At 44.6% G+C, this 21,890-nt stretch overlaps 2 protein-coding genes across 2 annotated transcripts; one reads left to right on the plus strand and one right to left on the minus strand.

Annotated features, from left to right (window-relative positions):
* Positions 1 to 1,830: 1,830 nt before the first annotated feature.
* cyp1d1 (cytochrome P450, family 1, subfamily D, polypeptide 1) lies at positions 1,831 to 21,609 on the plus strand (the record flags this gene model as incomplete). Its single annotated transcript, XM_080737938.1, has 8 exons — positions 1,831 to 2,109; positions 3,819 to 4,130; positions 5,675 to 5,971; positions 18,119 to 18,245; positions 18,994 to 19,083; positions 19,690 to 19,813; positions 20,573 to 20,659; positions 21,318 to 21,609. 8 exons carry the CDS (start codon positions 1,831 to 1,833, stop codon positions 21,607 to 21,609), a joined length of 1,608 nt encoding a protein of 535 aa, XP_080594064.1.
* LOC308294923 (nuclear factor 7, brain-like) lies at positions 13,452 to 14,870 on the minus strand (the record flags this gene model as incomplete). The annotated part of the gene is made up of 1 exon (XM_080737863.1): positions 13,452 to 14,870. One exon carries the CDS (start codon positions 14,868 to 14,870, stop codon positions 13,452 to 13,454), a length of 1,419 nt encoding a protein of 472 aa, XP_080593989.1.
* Positions 21,610 to 21,890: the final 281 nt, after the last annotated feature.

The raw sequence follows: 21,890 nt of genomic DNA on the forward strand, positions 1-21,890 counted from the left end.
ACGGTGCATCACAGGAGCAGGGACCTACGAATGCAGAGGAGAGACACTGGAGCAGCTGGGACAAATATAGGCTTTTATTTCAGTACCATGCAGTACAAAAATAATGACTGACATTTGGATGCTGCTGCATCTTCATAAATGGCAGCGATTATGGAGTTGTATTTGTACAGAGGTGAGAGAGGGTTGAGCTCTCAATATTGGTTGTTGGATCTCTGTACTACCAGGTACTGCATGTCTGTGAAGTGCAGCAAGCGACACAGGATTGGCTCGGATTACATGGACAATTACATACAAATACACTTTAATGCAGTGATACTGTGTCCATATAATGTCATACAGAATAAGATTCACATAAAAAAACACAGTGACACAGTTCATAAGGGGCTATAAAGCAGGGGTGGGCAACTTTGATGATGGAGAGGGACACTATTATTTTACCCTCTAATTACAATGTAAAGCAAAAAAAGGTTGTCCTTTAACTGGTCACAGACAAATCCAAAAAGAATTGCAGCTCCACCTTGTGACAAATGTCAGAAATTGCAATGAAAGTGACAAACAGCATGCAGTCAGTCAGCAGTGAGCACCAGCACTATGCTGTGCTATGAATGAACAAATCCCATGCAGTCAGCACCAGTGTACTGTTACTGTACGCTGGGGTATGAATGAATAGGTAGTCATGTGCACTGTACGCAGTTTTTAAACTGTACACTGTTACACTGTATGGTTTTTGTTGTTTTTGGGTTGTCTTGGGTGACTTGTTGTTGTCTTGTTGTTGTGGGTTGATGTTTTTGTGTGTAATAAGGCTGAGAGTGCTCCTGGCACAAGCATTTCATTGTATGTCTGTACCTGTATGGATATGCATGTGACTAATAAACCTAAACCTAAACCTAATAAATCCCATGCAGTCAGCACCAGTGTACTGTTACTGTATGCTGGGGTATGAATGAATAAATCCCATGCAGTCAGCACCAGTGTACTGTTACTGTATGCTGGGGTATGAATGAGGGCCGGGGATCCAATGAACTACACGGTAGAGGATGGGTTTTTTGGGGCGATGACCGATGATAAATTGTCACAGGATGTGGCCTCAAAAAAAGAAAAAAGAAACAAAACAAGTTCAGCTGATTGAACAGAACACAGAGGAGAATGAATGAATAGTTCTGATCTTCAGTCAGTCAGTCAGTCAGTCAGTCAGTTGGTGCTACCGGTTCTGTTCCATTGGGTTCCATAGTCTGGGAGTGGATAGGTTATGTTAGGTTGGCAGTCTGTTTGCAGGTGTCAGAGCTGAACAGCTCATCTCTCCACTGATACACGCAGCCCTGCCTCTGACTGGTAAGTAACCTGCTCTGTTCCATACTGCTCTCTTTGATATTATTTTTCACTCTAAACGTTATTATTTCTTACTACCGGTATACTACTTTTTATACGTTTATATGTATACCGACTACCGTGGAAGTCTCGTTGTCTGGATTGTCTTTTTTTCTTCCAGAATGATCTTTTTCCTCCCACAATGTATCTGTAGACTGCAGACTAAATATTCTTGCTCTTATACAGTGTACATCAATATGTCGTCGTCATCATCATCATGTAAGATTGCAGCTTTCTGACCCTGTTGTACCACCGTCCAGTCTGTCTTCATTTACCTATTTTTCACTTTGTCTCTCTCGTTCTTTGGGTCCCACCCACCCACCCACCTTCTCTCTCTCTTTTTCTTTTTCTTTCTCTCTCTCTCTCTCTCTCTCTCTCTCTCTCTCTCTCTGTCTCTCTGTCTCTCTGTCTCTCTGTTTGTCGGTCAGTGCTCAGCCTCCACAGCGGTTCAGCGCAGTGAAGATGATGATGATGATGATGAGAGTGACCTTCAGGATTCTGCCCATCCAGGACGGTCCCTGTGTGTCCCTGTCTGCTCTCACCGTGGCTCTGAGCCTTGTCAGCGTCACCCTGCTGCTGCTGGTGGCCCTGAGGGGCCGTAAGGGCCACGGGGACCCCTACAAACCCCCAGGTCCCCCGGGACCCAGACCCTGGCCCCTGGTGGGCAACCTGCTGCAGATGGGACCCCAGATCCACCTCTGTCTGACCCGCATGAGGAGGGAGTACGGAGACGTCTTCAAGGTGAGAACATTATCATCCTCTTTCTTTCTTTCTTTCTTTCTTTCTTTCTTTCTTTCACACTTTCACACTTTCACACTTTCATACTTTCACCATTGCTGCTCTCCTTCCCTGCTGCTACTCTGTGACCTCAGGCTCACATACAGTACTAGGTAATTTGCTGCTTTTTAATGCACAGCAGTAAATCATGTACTTTATCCTGTATATACAGTATACTATGTGTCCTACCATTGCCTTTCTCATGAATGTCTGAAATATTTGCCTTTGTGTATGTGACCTGTTGCTATCCTTGTAAGAGCCAAATTAAAGGAGTAGTTCACCCCCAAAATGACGTTTTTTTTCTATTGATTTGTCACGCCTTGGAGAGTAGAGTTCAATAATATTTTTAGTTTTTTGTCGCATTCCTAAGACAAAAATGTGATAACAATAAATGTACCCCCATTGATTCCGGATGGGGACCCGTTTCGAAACGGGTCCCCATCCGGAATCAATGGGGGTAAATTTACTCGAATACATTTTTTTGTCTTAGGAATGTGACAAAAACCAAAAAATAGTATATCTACTCTCCAAGGCGTGACCACCGGTAATCAATAGGAAAAAAAAGTCATTTTGGGGGTGAACTACTCCTTTAACATGACCTCAATGACCGGTATAGAGACAAATTGCTTTGACCAGTTTAGTGCACCTATTGTGCCTCAGTGTTGGTCTCAGCCTGTGAGTAGGCTCTGTGATCTAACCTTTTGATCTAATTGTAATTAAGAAAAGCATCCTTATTACCGCAGTCACTGTCTGGATACGTACTTTGTGCGTCAAGCATATTTCCCCTCACTGCTGCACTAGAAGTGTGCTAATTTTTATTGAGGAAAAAAGAAGATTGCCACTTCAATCCTGTTATCCCTCCTCATCTTTAATCTTCTTCCACTTTCCTGAAAAACTACAAAACTTATGTACTGTATGTTTGTACAAAATATTATTTCAGCCATTGTTAAAGGAGTAGTTCACCCCCAACATTATTGAACTCTACTCTCCATGGCATGAGTAATCAATAGAAAAAAAGTCATTTTGGGGGTGAACTACTCCTTTAACATGTGTAGCCCAGTGGTTCTCAACCTGTGGGTCGGGAACCACAGAGGGGTCCCCAGAATTATTTTGGGGGGTCCCCAGATGATTAACTTAATGTTAACATTGTTAGGTTTAGGGTTTTCACTCAACAGTAAACAAACCAACAAACAAACAGTATACGATACGTTTATACTTGGTATCTGCACATTTCTACTGTAAGGACTTTAAAGACCTTTTTAGTACCAAATGTTATAGGCAGAAATTGTTAAAAAAATAAGAAAAAAAACAACGCCTCACAATGCATGTAGATCGGGTATTTTTACAAAGCAATAGTTCGAGTCAAACTAATTGTAATACCAACTCCTACAATTCCAAGTGCTTGTGCAGGGTGGGGGGGTCCCAAGTTCAAATTTGATTATTTTGGGGGTCGCAGGCTGAAAAGGTTGAGAACCACTGTGTTAACCAATGGTGCAACAGTAGAGCTGTTTTCTTCTCATTCACGTCGGTAGGCACTATAAGCTGCGGCTTCTGCCTATACCTTTTCGGACCAACATGTGAATTACCATAAATAACTGTATTATAATGGTTGTATGAAATGGTACCGAAATAAACTAACCTAACCAAAACTCATCGTTTACGTGACCTTCCAGATCCGTCTGGGCTCCCTGGGCGTGGTGGTGCTGAGCGGCAGCGCCACCATCAGGCAGGCGCTGGTACGGCAGGGCGAGGCCTTCGCCGGGCGGCCCGACCTCTTCACCTTCTCGGCCGTGGCCAACGGCACCAGCATGACCTTCAGTGAGAAGTACGGCCCCGCCTGGACGCTGCACAAGAAGCTGTGCAAAAACGCCCTCAGCTCCTTCTCCCAGACCAAGCCCAGCGCGGGGTCCGGCGCCACCTGTCTGCTGGAGGAGCACGTGTGCGCCGAGGCATCGAGGATGGTCGAGGCGTTTCGGGAACAGGCGGTGAGGAAGAAATGATAATACAGTAGCTGAATACGTATAACCTTTAAATGTTACCATCGATGGTGATACTCTTAATTCAGGATAATGCTTTTGAGAAGATGTGAGTGACGCCATTTTGTAGTTGAACCGGACCTTTCTGACCGAAAAGTTCGGTGGTTGGAGTATGGACAGGGCTTTAAAGGAGTAGTTCACCCCCAAAATGACTTTTTTTCTATTGATTAGTCATGCCATGGAGAGTAGAGTTCAATAATATTTTTTGTTTTTTGTCACATTCCTAAGACAAAAATTTGATTAGAGTAAATTTACCCCCATTGATTCCGGATGGTGACCCGTTTCGAAATGAATGAGGGTAAATTTATTGTTATCACATTTTTGTCTTAGGAATGTGACAAAAAACAAAAAAATGATTGAACTCTAGTCTCCATGGCGTGACTAACCAATAGAAAAAAAGTCATTTTGGGGGTGAACTACTCCTTTAAGTTAAGGCATAAGAGCTGGTACTTCTGACGATAAAAATAGAGCCCTTTGTCTCCACTAGGCCTGATAGCTATTGTTTTGGTAAAGCCTATCATGTTATGGTTCAGCTGGCAATGACAGTAGAACTGTGATCTCTGACTTGTGCCTCCTGGTAGAACTACCGTACCACTAACATGAGTGTTATTGTACTTCTCCCCATGATTAGGGATGGAGCTCGAAACATGAGCCTGTTACATACTCGATAACAAATGTATTGAGTACCCGGTATCAATAAGCTTTGGGCTTATCAAGCCTGTTATTGAGCATACAGCATCCCATGACGTCATGTTTAAACAAGACAAGAGGCGATCAAGAAATTATTACATAACGATTCCTAATATAAAGCCATTTAACACTTATTGCACACTAATGAATGCTTGTTTGAATGATAGGCAAAATATTATTTACTTTTGTTAATTGTCATCTTCATAGATGGTGGTCACTGGTCAGCCACAAACTCAGACACAACAACTGGCCAATAATTAAAGATACCAGTTCTGTTCAGAATTTGTCGTCTCACATCTTTCCACAAAATATTAGAAAACGCTCAACAGTGGGCTCGATAAAAGCCCGGCTCAATAAGCAGGATCGATAAGATGCTCATTAAAATTAACAAGCTCCATCCCTACCCATGATATCATGTACATACCGTTGTTTTGGGTTCACATTGGCACATTTCCTGTGGCAATCTGCCCAGATCATGCATGTCACACGTCTTCTTTTTCTTTTTTCTTTTTTTACTCTCAAAAAGTGCCTGCAATGTAGTGCATTTGAAACTACATAGCAGTGCACATCATGGGGTGATCACTGCTTGCCTCCTGTGAATTGTTTTATTCAAATTTGTGTTTATTTTATTTTGATTTTGTTGCTGAGTGAGGTCAGCAGACAAAGTGACATGAGTGAGATGAAAAAACTTGAGTGAAATTTGCCAATGTCAACCAGAAACACCAGTAAAGCATAACCATCACCACCTCATAGAATATTGTCTCGACTCCTAATTGCCTCATCAATTATACGGATTGATTCAGAATTCCACGTCGGCGGCGGGTCTGGACCCCGCGGTCCCCCTGGTGGCGTCGGTGGCCAACGTGGTGTGCGCGCTGTGCTTTGGGAAGCGCTACGCGCACGACGACCGCGAGTTCCTGGCCATCGTCCACATCAACAACGAGGTGCTGAGGATCTTCGCCGCCGGCAACCTGGCCGACTTCTTCCCGGTGTTCCGCTACTTCCCCAGCCCGTCTCTGAGGAGGATGGTGGAGCACATCCACCGCATGAACCGCTTCATGGAGGCCAGCATCCAGGAGCACATGCACACCTATGATAAGGTGAGGCTGGCCGGCACGCATATGCACACGCACACATGCATGCACACACACACGCACACACACACTCACACGCACATATGCACGCACGCACACGAAGGCACGCACGCACACGCACATTTTAACAATTTATTTATGACCACAGAAAGGTTTGTAGTGTATTGTCGACACTATCTGTAGTGTATTTCCGGAGAGTTCTGACGTACATATTAGACTGAATTCTTAAGTACGAAGTAGGTGTGAATAATTCTTAGCCTTGTGCTGGAGAGGAGAGACGAGAAGAAGGCAGGTAATCAGGTTCTTCCATCAGTTTATTAGACAGAGACCGACAACGGAGCAGTGGAGACTGAGCGAGCCCGTCGCCGGCTCACCCAGTGGGAGACACACCCAACAAACATACATTCAGTGCTACTTACGGTATATTGGCCAATTTCAGTCAATCATTACCTTGAAAAGAGCCACACATACGGTATATAGGCTCAAGGGTGAGAATGACCACAGCTGTTTGTCCACTCATAGTTACATAAAGATGTCCTGGTTCATGCTTACCTAACCTTAAGGATATGGACCTAATATTAAGAATATGTAGTTCTTACGATACTACATCTTCATATAGCGGAGACGACACAATACTTACAATACCAGCCTTTTTGCCTCTTTTTTGGGCATCCCAAGTTGTTGAAACACTCTAACAACCAGCCTGTATGCGTGCGTGCGTGCGTGCGTGCGTGCGCGCGTGCGTGCGCGCGTGTGTGCGTGCGTGTGTGGTTATCACATGGGTTTCTGATGCATTTACCGGTATATAGCAGGCACTTTACATAGATTGTGCATTACATTCACCCATTCACACAGATTCATTACATTCACCCACACACATTCATACACCGATTGCAGAGGAAACCAACCTGCTCACCGGGAGCAACTAGGCTTTAGAATGCTTAGACCATCAAACAAGCATAGGAAATGGAGTGGCAAGAGTTACTTTTCTTTTTTGCTTTGTTGCATATTTCTTAGGATTAGAAACAGACGTTTCGGCTATCAGCCTTCTTCAGTGTATCTTATCCATGTATCATCATATACTGAAGAAAGCTGGATAGCCCAAACGTCTATATCTAATCCTAAGACATTTACTGTTAATATTTGACCAGCAGTATTAATACTTTTACACATCTACTGGGGTTGATTGAGTACTTTTACTTTAAATAAATCATCTGATGTATGATGATCTGCTGAATGCTGACTGTTCCAAACACACGTTTGACTCACTTTGCACTCGTCATCTTTAATCAGATTGTGACAGAGCAGCCTCTGTCACTTTAACAATGTTCACAAATATACATTCATTCTATGCTGTGTTGTATATTTGTTTGCCTATACTTAACATGTAGATTCTCAGTCCCAAAGAAGGTGCACATTCTGTGGTGACTGGAATCTAATGTTGTGTTTATCTGTTCATCAGATGCTGTATGGGGATGCTGCTTGAAGCTGTCTATTGCCTTGAGGCCTAACTGTGCTGAATAATAGAGTACAAGTAATAGATTACTGTTGAAGTGTTGATTGCTACTTGGGAGCATCTGGGGTAGATTGCTCCTGCACTGGGGTTGGTTAATTTGATCCAGAGGGTGGAGCCTTGTGTCTATATAACTGAGCTGAGCTCAGTAGAGTGGGGGCTGCCATGGGGAGAGGTTAACAGACACGTGTGCGCGCTCTGTTCAAAGTTAAGTTCTGTTCTTTGATTTACTGTATGCTTTGAGTTAAAGTTTGTTTCTGTTGTCCGGGCCTGGAGTTAATAAACATTGTTATTTTACCTGCAAGCCTGCCTCATGTCCAATCAATGACATTTTTAAAGGGTTTTCACTGACTTTAAGCCTCTCAACAATCCCACTTGGTAACAATTGGTGGCAGTGGTGGGATTGTGACGCTTCCAATTGTCAGTAGCAAAACACCCAAAATGTCTGGACGAGGGCGTGGCCGACTTATACCTACTCGCAAAACACCTGGGCCGATGGCAGAAAGTGGCAAGGAGCAAGTGGAGGAGCCAGAGGAGGAGCCAGTGGAGGAGCCGGTAGCTGATTCGGATGTGGGAGGGGCCTCAGGGCTGACTGTTGGTGCCCCAGCAGTGCCGGGCCAGCCGGTGGAGCCAGCGCCAGAGGTTGAACCACCTTCCATAAGGCCAAAGATACCAGCTGCTGTGCCGTGGACAACCCATGGCACAGCTAAGTTAAGTACTCCTCCTCAACCTTCACAAGAGCCTGTTCTTCTTGACCAACAGTTTATGAATGAAATGAGGGATTTCATGTATAGGCAACAGAGAAGTGAAAAAAGGTTGTTTGATGGACTTGAAGATCTGAAACGTGTTGTGTATGAAAAAAAACCCAACCGGTTGACTGATGACCCCGCCAGTCACCAGAGTTTGTTTTCCCTACCCACTGCAGCTCCACAACGCCAGCAGCGCATGGCAGAGCCGCCGCCTGCCCAACCGGAGCCACAGCCCATCCGCCGCTACGACGGGGCCAAGATTCCAAACTTCTGTGAGGGTGAAGATGTGGAGAGCTTCTTCATTCGTTTCGAGCGCATCGCCAGGACCTGGGGGTGGAGTCATGACGAATGGGCGGCTCGGGTCGTTACCCTCCTCACCGGAAAAGCTTTGGAAGCCTATGCCAGCATGGATGAGCAGCGCTCTCACCTCTATCACGACGTGAAGGCTGCTGTGCTTGTCAAGTACGACGTAACCGAAGAAACCTACCGCCAACGATTCAGATCCACGAGTCTACCAGTCGGAGAGTCGCCAAGGGAGACCTACAACAGGTTGAAGGGGCTCTACAGGAGGTGGATGCGACCAGAGACGAAGACGAAGGAGGAGATGGCTGAGACACTGATCCTCGAACAGTACCTGCGTGTTCTCCGCCCAGATGTCCGTATATGGGTGAAGGAAAACCAACCACAGACGGGGGAGGAGGCTGCAAAACTTGCTGAGAGGTATCTGGCTGCACATCCATCTGCACCTCGGGAGCCATCCCGACCCTACAAGGTGACTCTGGGGCAGTTTAAAGCAGAGGGGGTTAAAGGTGACGAGGTTCTAGCCAAGCGTGATCCAGTGGGTGGGACAAGGTCTAACTCTAGCAATGGGTCCTTTATCTGTTTCTATTGTCACCAACCCGGGCACAAGGCAGCTTGGTGTCCACTTAAGAAACCTAAAGAGGCTAATTTATGCTATGTGCCTAGACCAGAGATTCAACCCACTATGCAAATGCCTATGGCAAAGTCCCGATATGTAACCTCCATTCTTGTTAACGGGCACGATGCTGAAGCACTGTTGGATACAGGTAGTTCCCAGACACTGGTGAAGGCAAAGTTTGTAGATAGTGAGTCTTTAAACTTTGGAGACCTGGTTGGTTTGGGGTGTGTTCATGGGGAAGAACAAATGTATCCAACTGCTGTTGTAAAGATGATGATTGAGGGTCAAGCCTACATGATGAGGGTGGGTGTGGTTGATCACCTGTCATATGATGTCATTTTGGGGGATGATCTACCAGTTCTAACTAACCTCATTCAGTCTGTGCCCAAGTCTTGTGCTGTGGTTACTAGGTCTCAGTCCAAAAGTTTGCAACCCCTGCCTGACATCGATCCAAGTCTGTTTGAAGGGGGTACAAAAGTTAGAAAGGCTAAAAGTCAGCGCCGCCATGACAAGCATGTGGGGAAGGCCAGGGTGCAGGAGCCAGCCTTGGAAGTTCCAACTCCTGAGACCACTCTGCTGGACCCACAGTGGCATGTCCCTGACAACTTTAAGGAGCTGCAGAGAGCAGATCCTTTGCTTCAACCTTTGTTTGCTAAGGTATGTGAGGTAGATGGTGAACCTGTTAAAGCAGCTAATTTAATTGGTGATAAATACGTCCTCAAAGATAACCTGTTGTACAATGCAAACAGTGAGATTCATAGATTGGTTGTTCCTAAGTCATTCCATCAGCTAATTCTAAATTTGGGACACCACGTTCCGTGGGCCGGCCATTTAGGCCAACAGAAAAGCTATGACCGAATCAGTAGAAGGTTTTATTGGCCTAGACTCTACCAGGACGTTCAAGAGTACTGTAGAACATGTACAGAGTGTCAAAAAGTAGCACCAATTCGCAAATCAGATCGTGGACCTTTGCAGCCTTTACCCATAATTGGCACACCATTTGAGCGTATTGGTATGGACATAATTGGACCGCTGGTTACCAGTAGTTCAGGGCATCGATTTGCCCTTGTAATCTGTGATTATGCTACCAGATACCCAGAAGTGTATCCTTTACGCTCCATCCAAGTCAAACATGTGGTCCGGTGTCTGATAGATCTGATTTCAAGAGTTGGTGTTATGTCTGAGATTTTGACTGACCAAGGTACTAATTTCATGTCAAAGGTGATGAAATTGTTGTATGCACAGTTGGGCATCAAAGGCATTAGAACTACCCCGTTTCATCCAGAGACTGATGGCTTGGTTGAAAATTTTAACGGCTGTCTTAAACGCATGCTAAAGAAGTTTGTGGATGAAACGGGTAGAGATTGGGATAAGTGGATTCCTTTTCTCCTTTTTGCATACAGAGAGGTTCCACAAGCCTCAACTGGTTTTTCCCCTTTTGAGTTGGTTTATGGCAGGCAGGTTAGGGGGCCCCTGGACATGCTCAGAGAGAGTTGGGTGGCTGGAGAGCCAGCCCAGTGCAGTATTGTCTCCTACATCCTCCAAATGCGAGACAAACTGGACCAGATGAGACACCTGGCCCAAGAAAACCTGAGGGAGGCCCAAACCAAGCAAAAGGTGTGGTATGACAAACATGCTAGAGAGAGAGACCTGAAACCTGGGCAAAAAGTACTGTTACTGCTTCCTTCTGGTACCAGCAAGTTACTGGCAAAATGGCAAGGCCCTTATGTGGTTTCTAGAAAAGTTGGACCAGTAACTTATGAGATCTTGTGCCCAGAAAGGAGACGCCAGAAGCAGATTTTGCATGTTAACCTGCTGAAAGAATTCAAGGAGAGAGTTCCAACCCCAGCAGCAAAACCAGTGATGATGGTGCGGGTGGCTGAGGATGGAGATGATGAGTCTGAAATGGAGCCAGTTCGACCTCAAGGGGGTGCCCTTGAGCCTCCTGACCATCTGAGTGAAGAGCAACAACAACAGCTGGCCCAGGTACAGATGTCATTCCCTCCCCTCTTCCAAGAGAGACCAGGTCACACAGATGTTATCAGCCATGACATCATTCTGAAGGCACCTACACCAATCCGACAAAGGCCCTATCGTGTTCCTGAGAGAATGGTGGAGTCATTGAGGAAAGAGGTAGCCACCATGTTGGAAATGAATGTGATAGAGCCTTCAAAAAGTGAGTGGTCAAGTCCTGTTCTCTTGGTTCCTAAGAAAGATGGAAGTGTTAGATTTTGCACAGACTTTCGTAAATTGAACAGTGTTTCCTGTTTTGACTCCTATCCAATGCCCAGAATCGATGAACTGCTTGAAAGGTTAGGAAAAGCTAAATACATGACCACATTAGACCTTTGTAAGGGATATTGGCAGGTCCCACTTAGCCCTGCATGTAGACCATATACAGCCTTCCGTACAACTACTGGCTTGTATCAGTACACAGTGATGCCTTTTGGTCTGCATGGGGCACCGGCTACATTTCAAAGGCTCATGGACATTGTGTTAGCTGATTGTGGACAATATTCAGCAGCTTATCTTGACGATGTTATCATTTACAGTGAGTCATGGCAAGAACATCTCTGTCACCTTGAGCAGGTCCTCCAGAAGCTGCAGAAGGCCGGGTTAACCATTAACCAAAAGAAATGCTCATGGGCACAGGAGGAGGTGAAGTACCTGGGGTACCGCATTGGGCATGGCCAAATTAAGCCACTGGTGGAGAAGTTGGAGGCCATACGACATATACCGAGACCGCAAACTAAGAGGCAAGTTCGTTCACTACTTGGCTTAATTGGCTGGTATAGAAGATTTGTGCCTCATTTTGCCACAGTGGCAACACCAATAACTAATCTCACAAAGAAGAGCACTTCCTCCCATCTTCAGTGGACTGAAGAGTGTGAGGAGGCCTTTAAAAAGTTGAAAGAACTGTTATGTCAAGATCCTGTCCTGATGAGTCCTGATTTCAATAATGAGTTTCTTGTGCAAGTGGATGCCTCTGATGTTGGCTTAGGTGCTGTGCTAGCCCAAGGAGAGCCTGGAGAGGAGAGGCCCATTCTGTTCCTGAGCAGGAAGCTCTTCGACCGAGAGAGAAAGTACTCGGTTATTGAGAAGGAGGGTCTCGCCATAAAGTGGGCAGTGGATTCTCTTAGGTATTATCTGCTTGGACGGGAGTTCAGACTACAAACTGACCATCGGGCCCTGAAGTGGATGCAGTCCATGCAGAGTCAAAACGCCCGAATACTGCGCTGGTGTCTGGCTCTTCAGCCATACAAGTTTACTATTGAGTACTGTCCAGGTGGGAGAAACATAATAGCTGACTATTTGTCACGTGTGCCAGGTATGCACAACCCAGAAGGAGAGGGGGAAAGAAATGTGACAGAGCAGCCTCTGTCACTTTAACAATGTTCACAAATATACATTCATTCTATGCTGTGTTGTATATTTGTTTGCCTATACTTAACATGTAGATTCTCAGTCCCAAAGAAGGTGCACATTCTGTGGTGACTGGAATCTAATGTTGTGTTTATCTGTTCATCAGATGCTGTATGGGGATGCTGCTTGAAGCTGTCTATTGCCTTGAGGCCTAACTGTGCTGAATAATAGAGTACAAGTAATAGATTACTGTTGAAGTGTTGATTGCTACTTGGGAGCATCTGGGGTAGATTGCTCCTGCACTGGGGTTGGTTAATTTGATCCAGAGGGTGGAGCCTTGTGTCTATATAACTGAGCTGAGCTCAGTAGAGTGTGGGCTGCCATGGGGAGAGGTTAACAGACACGTGTGCGCGCTCTGTTCAAAGTTAAGTTCTGTTCTTTGATTTACTGTATGCTTTGAGTTAAAGTTTGTTTCTGTTGTCCGGGCCTGGAGTTAATAAACATTGTTATTTTACCTGCAAGCCTGCCTCATGTCCAATCAATGACATTTTTAAAGGGTTTTCACTGACTTTAAGCCTCTCAACAATCCCACTTGGTAACACAGATCAAATACACATCGATACACATCACTGTCACATAGAAACTAGATGATTAAAACCTGATCCATACTGTATGTGACACACACTACAATATAAAACATGTTATTAGGAATAACCAAAATCAAACCAAATGTCATGCACCAGTATATCAATATAAATACAAACTGTCTGACAAATCAAAGTATGCTATCTTCCAGTGTCCACCACACAGCTGCGTTTATATTTGTAATTTGAAACCGAATGATAATAATAAATAATTACCGCAACAGATTTAAAATAATAATTAATAACCTGCCATGATTAATCAATGCCAGAGGGCTTTTTTATTGGATGCCAGACCTTTCTAACTGTGGTTTTCCAGAGTGACACAGATCTTCCCTGGTAACACCTGCAGAGGGTCGTTATAATGACCAGTATTAAGGAATGGAAACAGTGTCTCAGTGAAGGTGTGTGCGAGGGTGTGTAGGTGTGTGTTAGAATCAGGATCAGAGAAGGACAGCTGTCCTCTGTCCCAGTCCAGCTGGACTCTGATCCTCCGGGGTTTCTGATTCACAGAGAGATCACTCGCCTCAAACTCATCATCAGGAGAGGAGACTGCTCTATATTCACCCTGAAATAACTCCATATACCACGCACTCCCTGGAGCATCTCCCTTCCTCCGGAAAGACTTGTCACACACACCTACTTCCCAGCAGTCATTGTCTCCAACCTCAACATCCCAGCTGTGAGACCCTGAGTTAAAGCCCTCAGAAGCCAGGAGATATAGCCACCTGTCAAACCTCTCTGGGTTGTCAGGAAGCTGCTGCTCCTCTTCTACATACCTCACACCGGTCAGATCATCGGACACCATGAGTCCAGGGTGAGCAGTGTTGGGGTCCAGGATGACAGGAGTGTAGGAGACAATGTCCTTCATCTTGTACCAGACTCTGAAGGTCAGGTTCTTCAGGTGTTTGGCCTGGTCTATTAGCGCTCCTCCTGAGAGCGGAGGTGGCTCCTGCAGGGTGAGCTGTACTCCCTCCGTGGTGGTCTTGTAGTTCTGCAGGAACAAGTGGTGGTCCTGGGCTCTCAGCTGGTCTTCAGCAGCTTGGATTGCATCGGAGAGGGTTTCCATTTCTCTGCTCAGAGCCTCAATCGTCTCCTTCATATCCTGACTCTTCTGAGACTCCTCCTCCCGCAGAGCAGCCACCCTAGCCTCCTCTTCCTCCTGTAGGAACCGACGAAGACTCTGGAACTGTTCCTTAATCTGTGTCTCTGTGTTCCTGGCCTGAACCTTGATGTGTTTTTTTGTTTTGTTGTAAACTGTCTTAACTTTATCAAAGACCTTCAGTTTCTTCCTTAAAGGCTTCAGTGATTTCCTGACCTTCTGTTTGCAACGTCCACACGCTTCGTCGACGGGCAAGAACTTGTGTCCGGCGTGTTTTTCTGAATCGCGACACGCGACACACACCGGCTGTTGGTCGTCCAGACAGAAGAGCTCGAGAGTCTCAGTGTGTGCGGTGCAGAGGACCTCAGAGCTCACCGACGAGGAGTGCCGGCCTTTCTCCTCCAAGAGGTTCTCACACAGCTTCTTCAGAAGATGGTCCCTGGAGGATCTTCTCTGGCAAACAGGACATTCTTTAGTTGGTCTTTCTGTCCACCAGTCCTGCAGACAGTCTTTGCAGAAGCTGTGGCCACAGTACAGCCCAACGGGATGTTTAAAGATGTCATGACACACAGGACAGCTCGGCTTATCCTCTTCCTGAACAGTCAAATGGGAAGCCATTTTGTCTGCGGGTCACACAGCTGATCTGGAATGTTCTCTGAGGCCGTTACACCAGAAGACTAAACAACAACAACAATAACATTATGAGCAGTGGTGGGAAATTTAGGCTACTCACATATTTTACTTACGTAAAAGTATCAATACGGCCATGTAATACTCTGTTAAAAGTAAAAGTCCGGTATTCATAATGTACTTGAGTAAAAGTATGAAAGTATTGGCATCAAAACTTGAAGAACCAAAAGTAAAAGTGCAAAATGTTTGAAAATAGCAGATCTACAAGCTCACAACACTGCGACACGTTGTGAGCTTGTAGATCAGCTATTTTCCGATTTTTTCATATAGCTTGGAATTCCAATATATGGACATATTGTGTGCGTTTCATGTGGTCTATAACATAAGACATCTATGATTTCAGACGTCAGTCATATCCATGTTTGGGAAAACATTTTGTCCACATTTTGTCCAACTTAAACAACCAACCGCAACTTGAATCACACTTGCAAATGAATTCCGTCCTGTTTGCCGCAAGGAGCAAGACGTTTTTTTACCCCAGAAGCAAGATGTTTTTTTACCCCATCTCTCTCCCCATTTCTTATCAGTCTACTGTCATTAAAGGCATAAAACACCCCCCCCCCCCCCCCAAGTAGCTGTTGCAGCAGTAGCTTTTAGCAGCAGTAAACTATGTAGAAGGCTACTAGCATTAGTGCATCCATCTATTCATTGATCTATTTTTTGATGAATTGATATTTACCTCTCTGTTCCATCTTGTAGTCTTCTCTGACTACAGAGTGAATCTCAGTCTGAGAAAGTGGTACATACCAAGGGTGTTTTTTGAGAGTTGCTCCGTCATAATTTCTCCTATTTTGGGCAGCATGCCATTACACTGTGTATTGTAGGTGAGCAATGATCATACAACATGTCACAATGTGACATGTTGTTAGCATGTTGTTGTTGCAGAACAGCAATTTTTGAATAAAATAAAATCAGTGATTAAAGAAAATAAAGAATTCATTCATATTTTGATCTATCCAAACATTGTGAATGGTCATTTATATTTAAGCTTATTAGTTAAATATCCCTAAATGGAAACGTCTTTCATACCGATTGGGAAAACCTTTTGACAAAACAAATATGGGTCAAACTCAAAACACTCATCGGTCCTTTTAAATTGCACATAATGCAGGATGCAGCAAGAAATGGCGTTATTGAAAACTAAGCGCTTCTGAACTCCAACGCTTAGAAAATTAATCACATGCGTGGAATTCAATGACAGAAAGTAGCTCATAACATGTCTACGGTGCATTTTTTTATTATCAAACAAACACTTTCCAGAAATATATAAAGAGGATAATTCGAACAGGAATATATTATAGTATAATTTGTCCCTGTTGTCTCATTCTGAAGGGGTTTTGTTCAGAACACATAGGCCTACCTGACAAAAGACCATTGATATTAAATATTAATGATGATAGTTAAATAAAATATTGTAATTGCGATGCATATGTATGTGATTTATGTTATGGTCCGACTGAAAGTACATTATGTCAGGAGATGTAGTCGGCCCTTGGGTGTTAATATGTTCTTATGTGGCCCCCTTTGAAAAAAGATTGGACACCCCCTGGTCTAGAACAAAACATGGGTGCTGGGTGGTTCTAGGGCAGGGGTCTTCCAATGTTTTTAGGCCAAGGACCCCTTAGTTGAGAGAGAGATGAAGCAGGGACCCCCACAACCTTTTCATAGATTCCATATAGTTTCATTGTTTGACAGCACAATCATCAGTGTATTTTGGATTAATGTAAATTTGTGTCTTCAGATATTTAACCACTTGAACTGTCAATACTTAATAGACCTTTCACTCTGTACTTAGTCTGCTCTTTTCCCCCTCTACACCAAAGCTCTTTGCCAAAAATAGCTACGAGCTTGTAGATCGGCATTTTTGGCTAAAGTTCTCAGAATATGGACGCTAGGTTTCAAGACAAAAACGTTTCTATCACTTAAAGATTTGGAGGACCCTCTGTAGTAACTCTGGGGACCCCCTAGGGGTCCCGGACCCCCTGTTGAAGACCCCTGTTCTAGGGATGTCCAGAACAGGGTCGGTTTGGGGATCTCCAGTCTCCTCTCTGAGAGAACAGAACAGGGTCATCAAATGTCCTGAAATGGCTCCATGCTCTGGGCGGATGGCGTGTCGACAAGTGTTGTTCTCTGGCTCCACTGATTCGCTGTCCATTCTCTAATCCGACGATACACACACACACACACACACACACACACACACGGTGGATGCTGTGCACATAGTTAATTGTCGCCAAAAATATGACAAACAATGTCCCGGCAAGGAGCTTTTGTTCTTGCGCAGAGTGGCTAAAATGTTCGCACGCACTCTAATTAGGAATTAGCATTCTGCCGGAAGACACGCGCCTTAGCATCAATGGTTCCTCTCTTCTCTGCCCCCCCCCCCCCCCCATACACACACACACACACACACACACACACACACACACACACACACACACACACACACACACACACACACACACAACCCCCCTGATTCTTTATATAGATTCTGTTTTTTTGTTTGTTTGTTTTTTTCAAAGCACTGATATAGTTTCAGTGAACTTATAGCCCTTCGAACTAACATCTGAATAATATCTAGATACATAACAAAAAAGTACCTCATTGTTACATTATTAAATATCTTATCTTGAATGCTGTTTGGTGTGTGTGTGTGTGTGTGTGTGTGTGTGTGTGTGTGTGTGTGTGTGTGTGTGTGTGTGTGTGTGTGTGTGTGTGTGTGTGTGTGTGTGTGTGCGTGCATTAATATAGCTCCTTTATCAAGGCGCTTTAACAGAGATTGTGCATTTCATTCACCCATTCACACACATACCGGTACATGCAGGAAACCATGCAAGGCACCAACCTGCTCACCGGGAGCAACTAGGGGTTCAGAGTCTTGCTCAAGGACTCTTCCACACTAACTCTGGGGGAGCCCGGGATCGAACTGGGAACCCTTTGGAACCCTCTAAGACGGCAACTCTACCCCTGAGCTACTGCTGCCCCAAGCGTGTGTGTGTGTGTGTGTGTGTGTGTGTGTGTGTGTGTGTGTGTGTGTGTGTGTGTGTGTGTGTGTGTGTGTGTGTGTGTGTGTGTGTGTGTGTGTGTGTGTGTGTGTGTGTGTGTGTACATGCGTACGTGCGTACGTGCGTGCTTGTACTTATTCAATCTGCTGTATATTCTCTGCGTACTTCCAGAATGTGACCCGGGACATCACGGATGCCCTGATCGCTCTGTGTGAGGACAGACACCTGGACCCAGAGGACACCGCTCTGCTGACCAACTCTCAGATCATCCACACTGTGCTGGACATCTTTGGAGCAGGTCAGTCACACACATCAACCACACTAACAACAAAGACGGAGAGCCAGAATGTCATGTGAAGCCTGACCTATTTATAGTCAAGTAACTTGCCTATTATTATCTGGATAGTTTATCTAGAACAGGGGTTCCCAAACGTTTTTGGCTCAGGGCACCCCTATAAATATTTTTTTTCCATCCGAGGCACCCCTACATTATATTTATAATTTTCACTCCTAGCACCTTAAATTTATGCCGTATTTGTGGTGAGGAGATAATTGCCATTTTGGTTAGAACTGACTGAAAATAACTTTGTACTTCAAGTTTAAAATGATGCGAACTAGTTTTTAAGTGTCCAAATGAATTCCAAATATTATCAAATGATCTCACGGCACCCTTGGACTGCTGTCACGGCACCCCAAGGTGCCCAACCCCTGATCTAGAAAGCAAGAAAGAAAGAAAGAAAGAAAGAAAGAAAGAAAGAAAGAAAGAAAGAAAGAAAGAAAGAAAGAAAGAATTGGACTAGTACTATAGTGTTTTGCCCTGTTGGGCAACCACACTAATGAATGGGCTTGAAACGGTGGAGCAAACATACATACAGTAACAAACATATTGTACATACAGTAACAAACATACTGTATACATATACAGTAACAAACATACTGTACATAATGTAACAAACATACTGCATATACAGTAACAAACATACCCCCATTGCTTTGAAAAGTGATGTTGACCATGGTGGTGTTGTCATGCTTTTATTCCCAACCAGGATTTGACACCATTATCGCTGGCTTACAGTGGAGCCTGTTGTACCTCATCAAGTTCCCTGAGATCCAGGACAGGATCCACCAGGAGATAGGTACTGTACATGATATCTAATAGATTCATATTAATAATACACTATAGGAGATAGGTACTGTACATGATATCTATACATTCATATTAATAATACACTATAGGAGATAGGTACTGTATCTTAATCCATGGTGTGCACCTCTATGTCTGTATACTATGTACACCCTCAGTTTGGGTGCGATGGTAGCACTTCCCAGTCGGACCAGATATGACACAACAATGTGTGTGTCTGTGATCAATATATTACATAATACATGAAGACTGGAATACAATCAGACATCAGCATCCGTATATCGTCTCTGTCGGGTGGAAACCTCCAAGTGTCCAAAACTGTTAGTTTTCAGGATTCAAATTCAAAAACTACAAATACTATAGAAACACAAAGGGCTCTATTTTGATTGTCTTAAGTACGAGCTCTTATGCCTTAACTTAAAGGCTGGTCGGAGACAGTATGGACAGGCCTTTAAGTTAGGGCATAAGAGCTGGTTGAGACAATCAAAATACAGCCCAAAATGTTTAAATATGGAGATAAGAGGTTTCTTTCTGACAGCAAACAATATTTTAAAGAGCGAAAGTGAGATACTTGTCCTTTCGTCTGTCTTTGATGTAGATAAACACATCGGCTCAGACAGACTACCCAGGTTTGCAGACAAGCCGAAGATGCCTTTCACCGAGGCTTTCCTATACGAGGTGTTCCGCCATGCTTCCTACGTCCCTTTCACCATACCACACTGGTAAGACTTATCTATGTCCCTTTCACCATACCTCACTGGTAAGACATGCTTCCTACGTCCCTTTCACCATACCTCACTGGTAAGACCTATCTACGTCCCTTTCACCATACCTCACTGGTAAGACATGCTTCCTACGTCCCTTTCACCATACCTCACTGGTAAGACCTATCTACGTCCCTTTCACCATACCTCACTGGTAAGACCTATCTACGTCCCTTTCACCATACCTCACTGGTAAGACCTATCTATGTCCCTTTCACCATACCTCACTGTAAGACATGCTTCCTACAGTATGTCCCTTTCACCATACCGTACTACTGATAAGACAAACATGGCCAAAGTGTGTTACTGTATACCTATGCTTGTTTCTCACTTTTCTTCCATATTGAACCTGATTGCAGGTCAGTTTTTTGGCGGAGATGGTCAAAGCAGACATTCTTTTGGAATTAATTATCCTATGATCTCAACCTTTTGAATCCATTTGTACACTCTCAGATTTACAGTATACAGTACCTGTAGTTGTCCATTTCCGCTGCACTTTCCCATATACGTGTAGCATCCTATGATTGGCTTGGGAGCAGATTTGAACTGGAAATGCATTATGACATCTTCATAGGGGTTTACGGTTCAAATCTGCCGACCAAGCCAATATTGTCAAATGAACTGGAACAGGAAAACGGGTAAGATGCCCTCTCCGTAAACCTGGGACTACAGTTGTCTTGCCCTTTAAACCATATGTTCTCCTTCCAACAACCACAGCACCACAACAGACGTCATTCTGAACGGATTCTTCATCCCTAAAGACACCTGTGTCTTCATCAACCAGTACCAGGTCAACCATGATGTGTGAGTAACATTGATGTTATACCAACGTACCTCTTTTTCATGTATTTATTCTATGTTTTGTTTTAGTTTTTTGTGTTGTTTTTCTCCCATGCTTGCTTCTTTCCTTTATTAATGAATTCACTGGTTCTCAAAGTGGGGTCCGAGGTCCCCCAGGGGTCCTTGAGGTTCTCCCTGGCTAAATGATTGATTTTGAGAACCAATTGAGTTTGGAACCGAGCTGAACATTACAGGTCTGTAACTCTGAGAGTGTACAAATGTAACCAAATCGACCTGTAAAAGGCCAGTTGGGGACTAGCCTTTTACAACTCCAATGCAACTCCTTGCAAAAATATCCCCAAATTGCGCCGGTCAGCAACTGGAGGTCAGCCCATACCACCGCAACGGTCTCTAAAACGGTTTTGTTGCAAGGAGTTGCATTGGTGATGTGGCCTGGCCTAAACGGTCCATTTGGTTCCATCTGTACGCTTTCAGAGTAATGGGGTCCATGGACTAACACATATCAGACTTCAAGTAAAAAATAAAAATAAAGAGAACCAGTGGGTTTATAGAATATGTTTATACCTCTTACACTCATTGGTTCATGGGTCCTCTTGTGGTTTGTACCTCTTACTCCCATTGGTTCATGGGTCTTCTTGTGGTTTGCCTCGTGGCCATGCAGGGACCTGTGGGGGGACCCGGACACGTTTCGCCCGGATCGCTTCCTGGACACGTCAGGCCTGGTCAGCAAGGAGCTGACGGAGAAGGTTCTGATCTTCGGCGCGGGGAAGCGGCGGTGCCTCGGCGACACGTTCGCCCGCCTGGAGATGTTCGTGTTCCTGACCACGCTGTTGCACGGCCTGCGCCTCCAGAGCGTCCCGGGACAGCAGCTGGACCTCAGCACCGACTTTGGACTGACCATGAAACCTCACCCCTACCGGATCACCATCACCCCCAGAACCTCCCCACCATGAAAGCTCACCCCTATAGATCAGTGATTCTCAACCACTGCGCCTGGGGACCTTTGGTGTGCCCCTGAGAAGGGTCAAGGTTAGGGGTGTAATGACATAGTAACTGTATCGAAATATCGTTTTTAACTTCAAGGTATATCGAAATGAAAACGGCTAAAATCGAATCGTATCGTTTTATTTTGTATTGTATCGAATCGGCAGTGCAAAGAATCGATTGTATCGATACTACCTACTTGGGCATTGTGTTTAGCATTTTTAAGAAGAACATTTTAAAAGGAGGGGTT

Source organism: Nannobrachium achirus, assembly GCF_963921795.1.
Source record: "Nannobrachium achirus genome assembly, chromosome: 12".
Lineage (NCBI taxonomy): Eukaryota > Metazoa > Chordata > Actinopteri > Myctophiformes > Myctophidae > Nannobrachium > Nannobrachium achirus.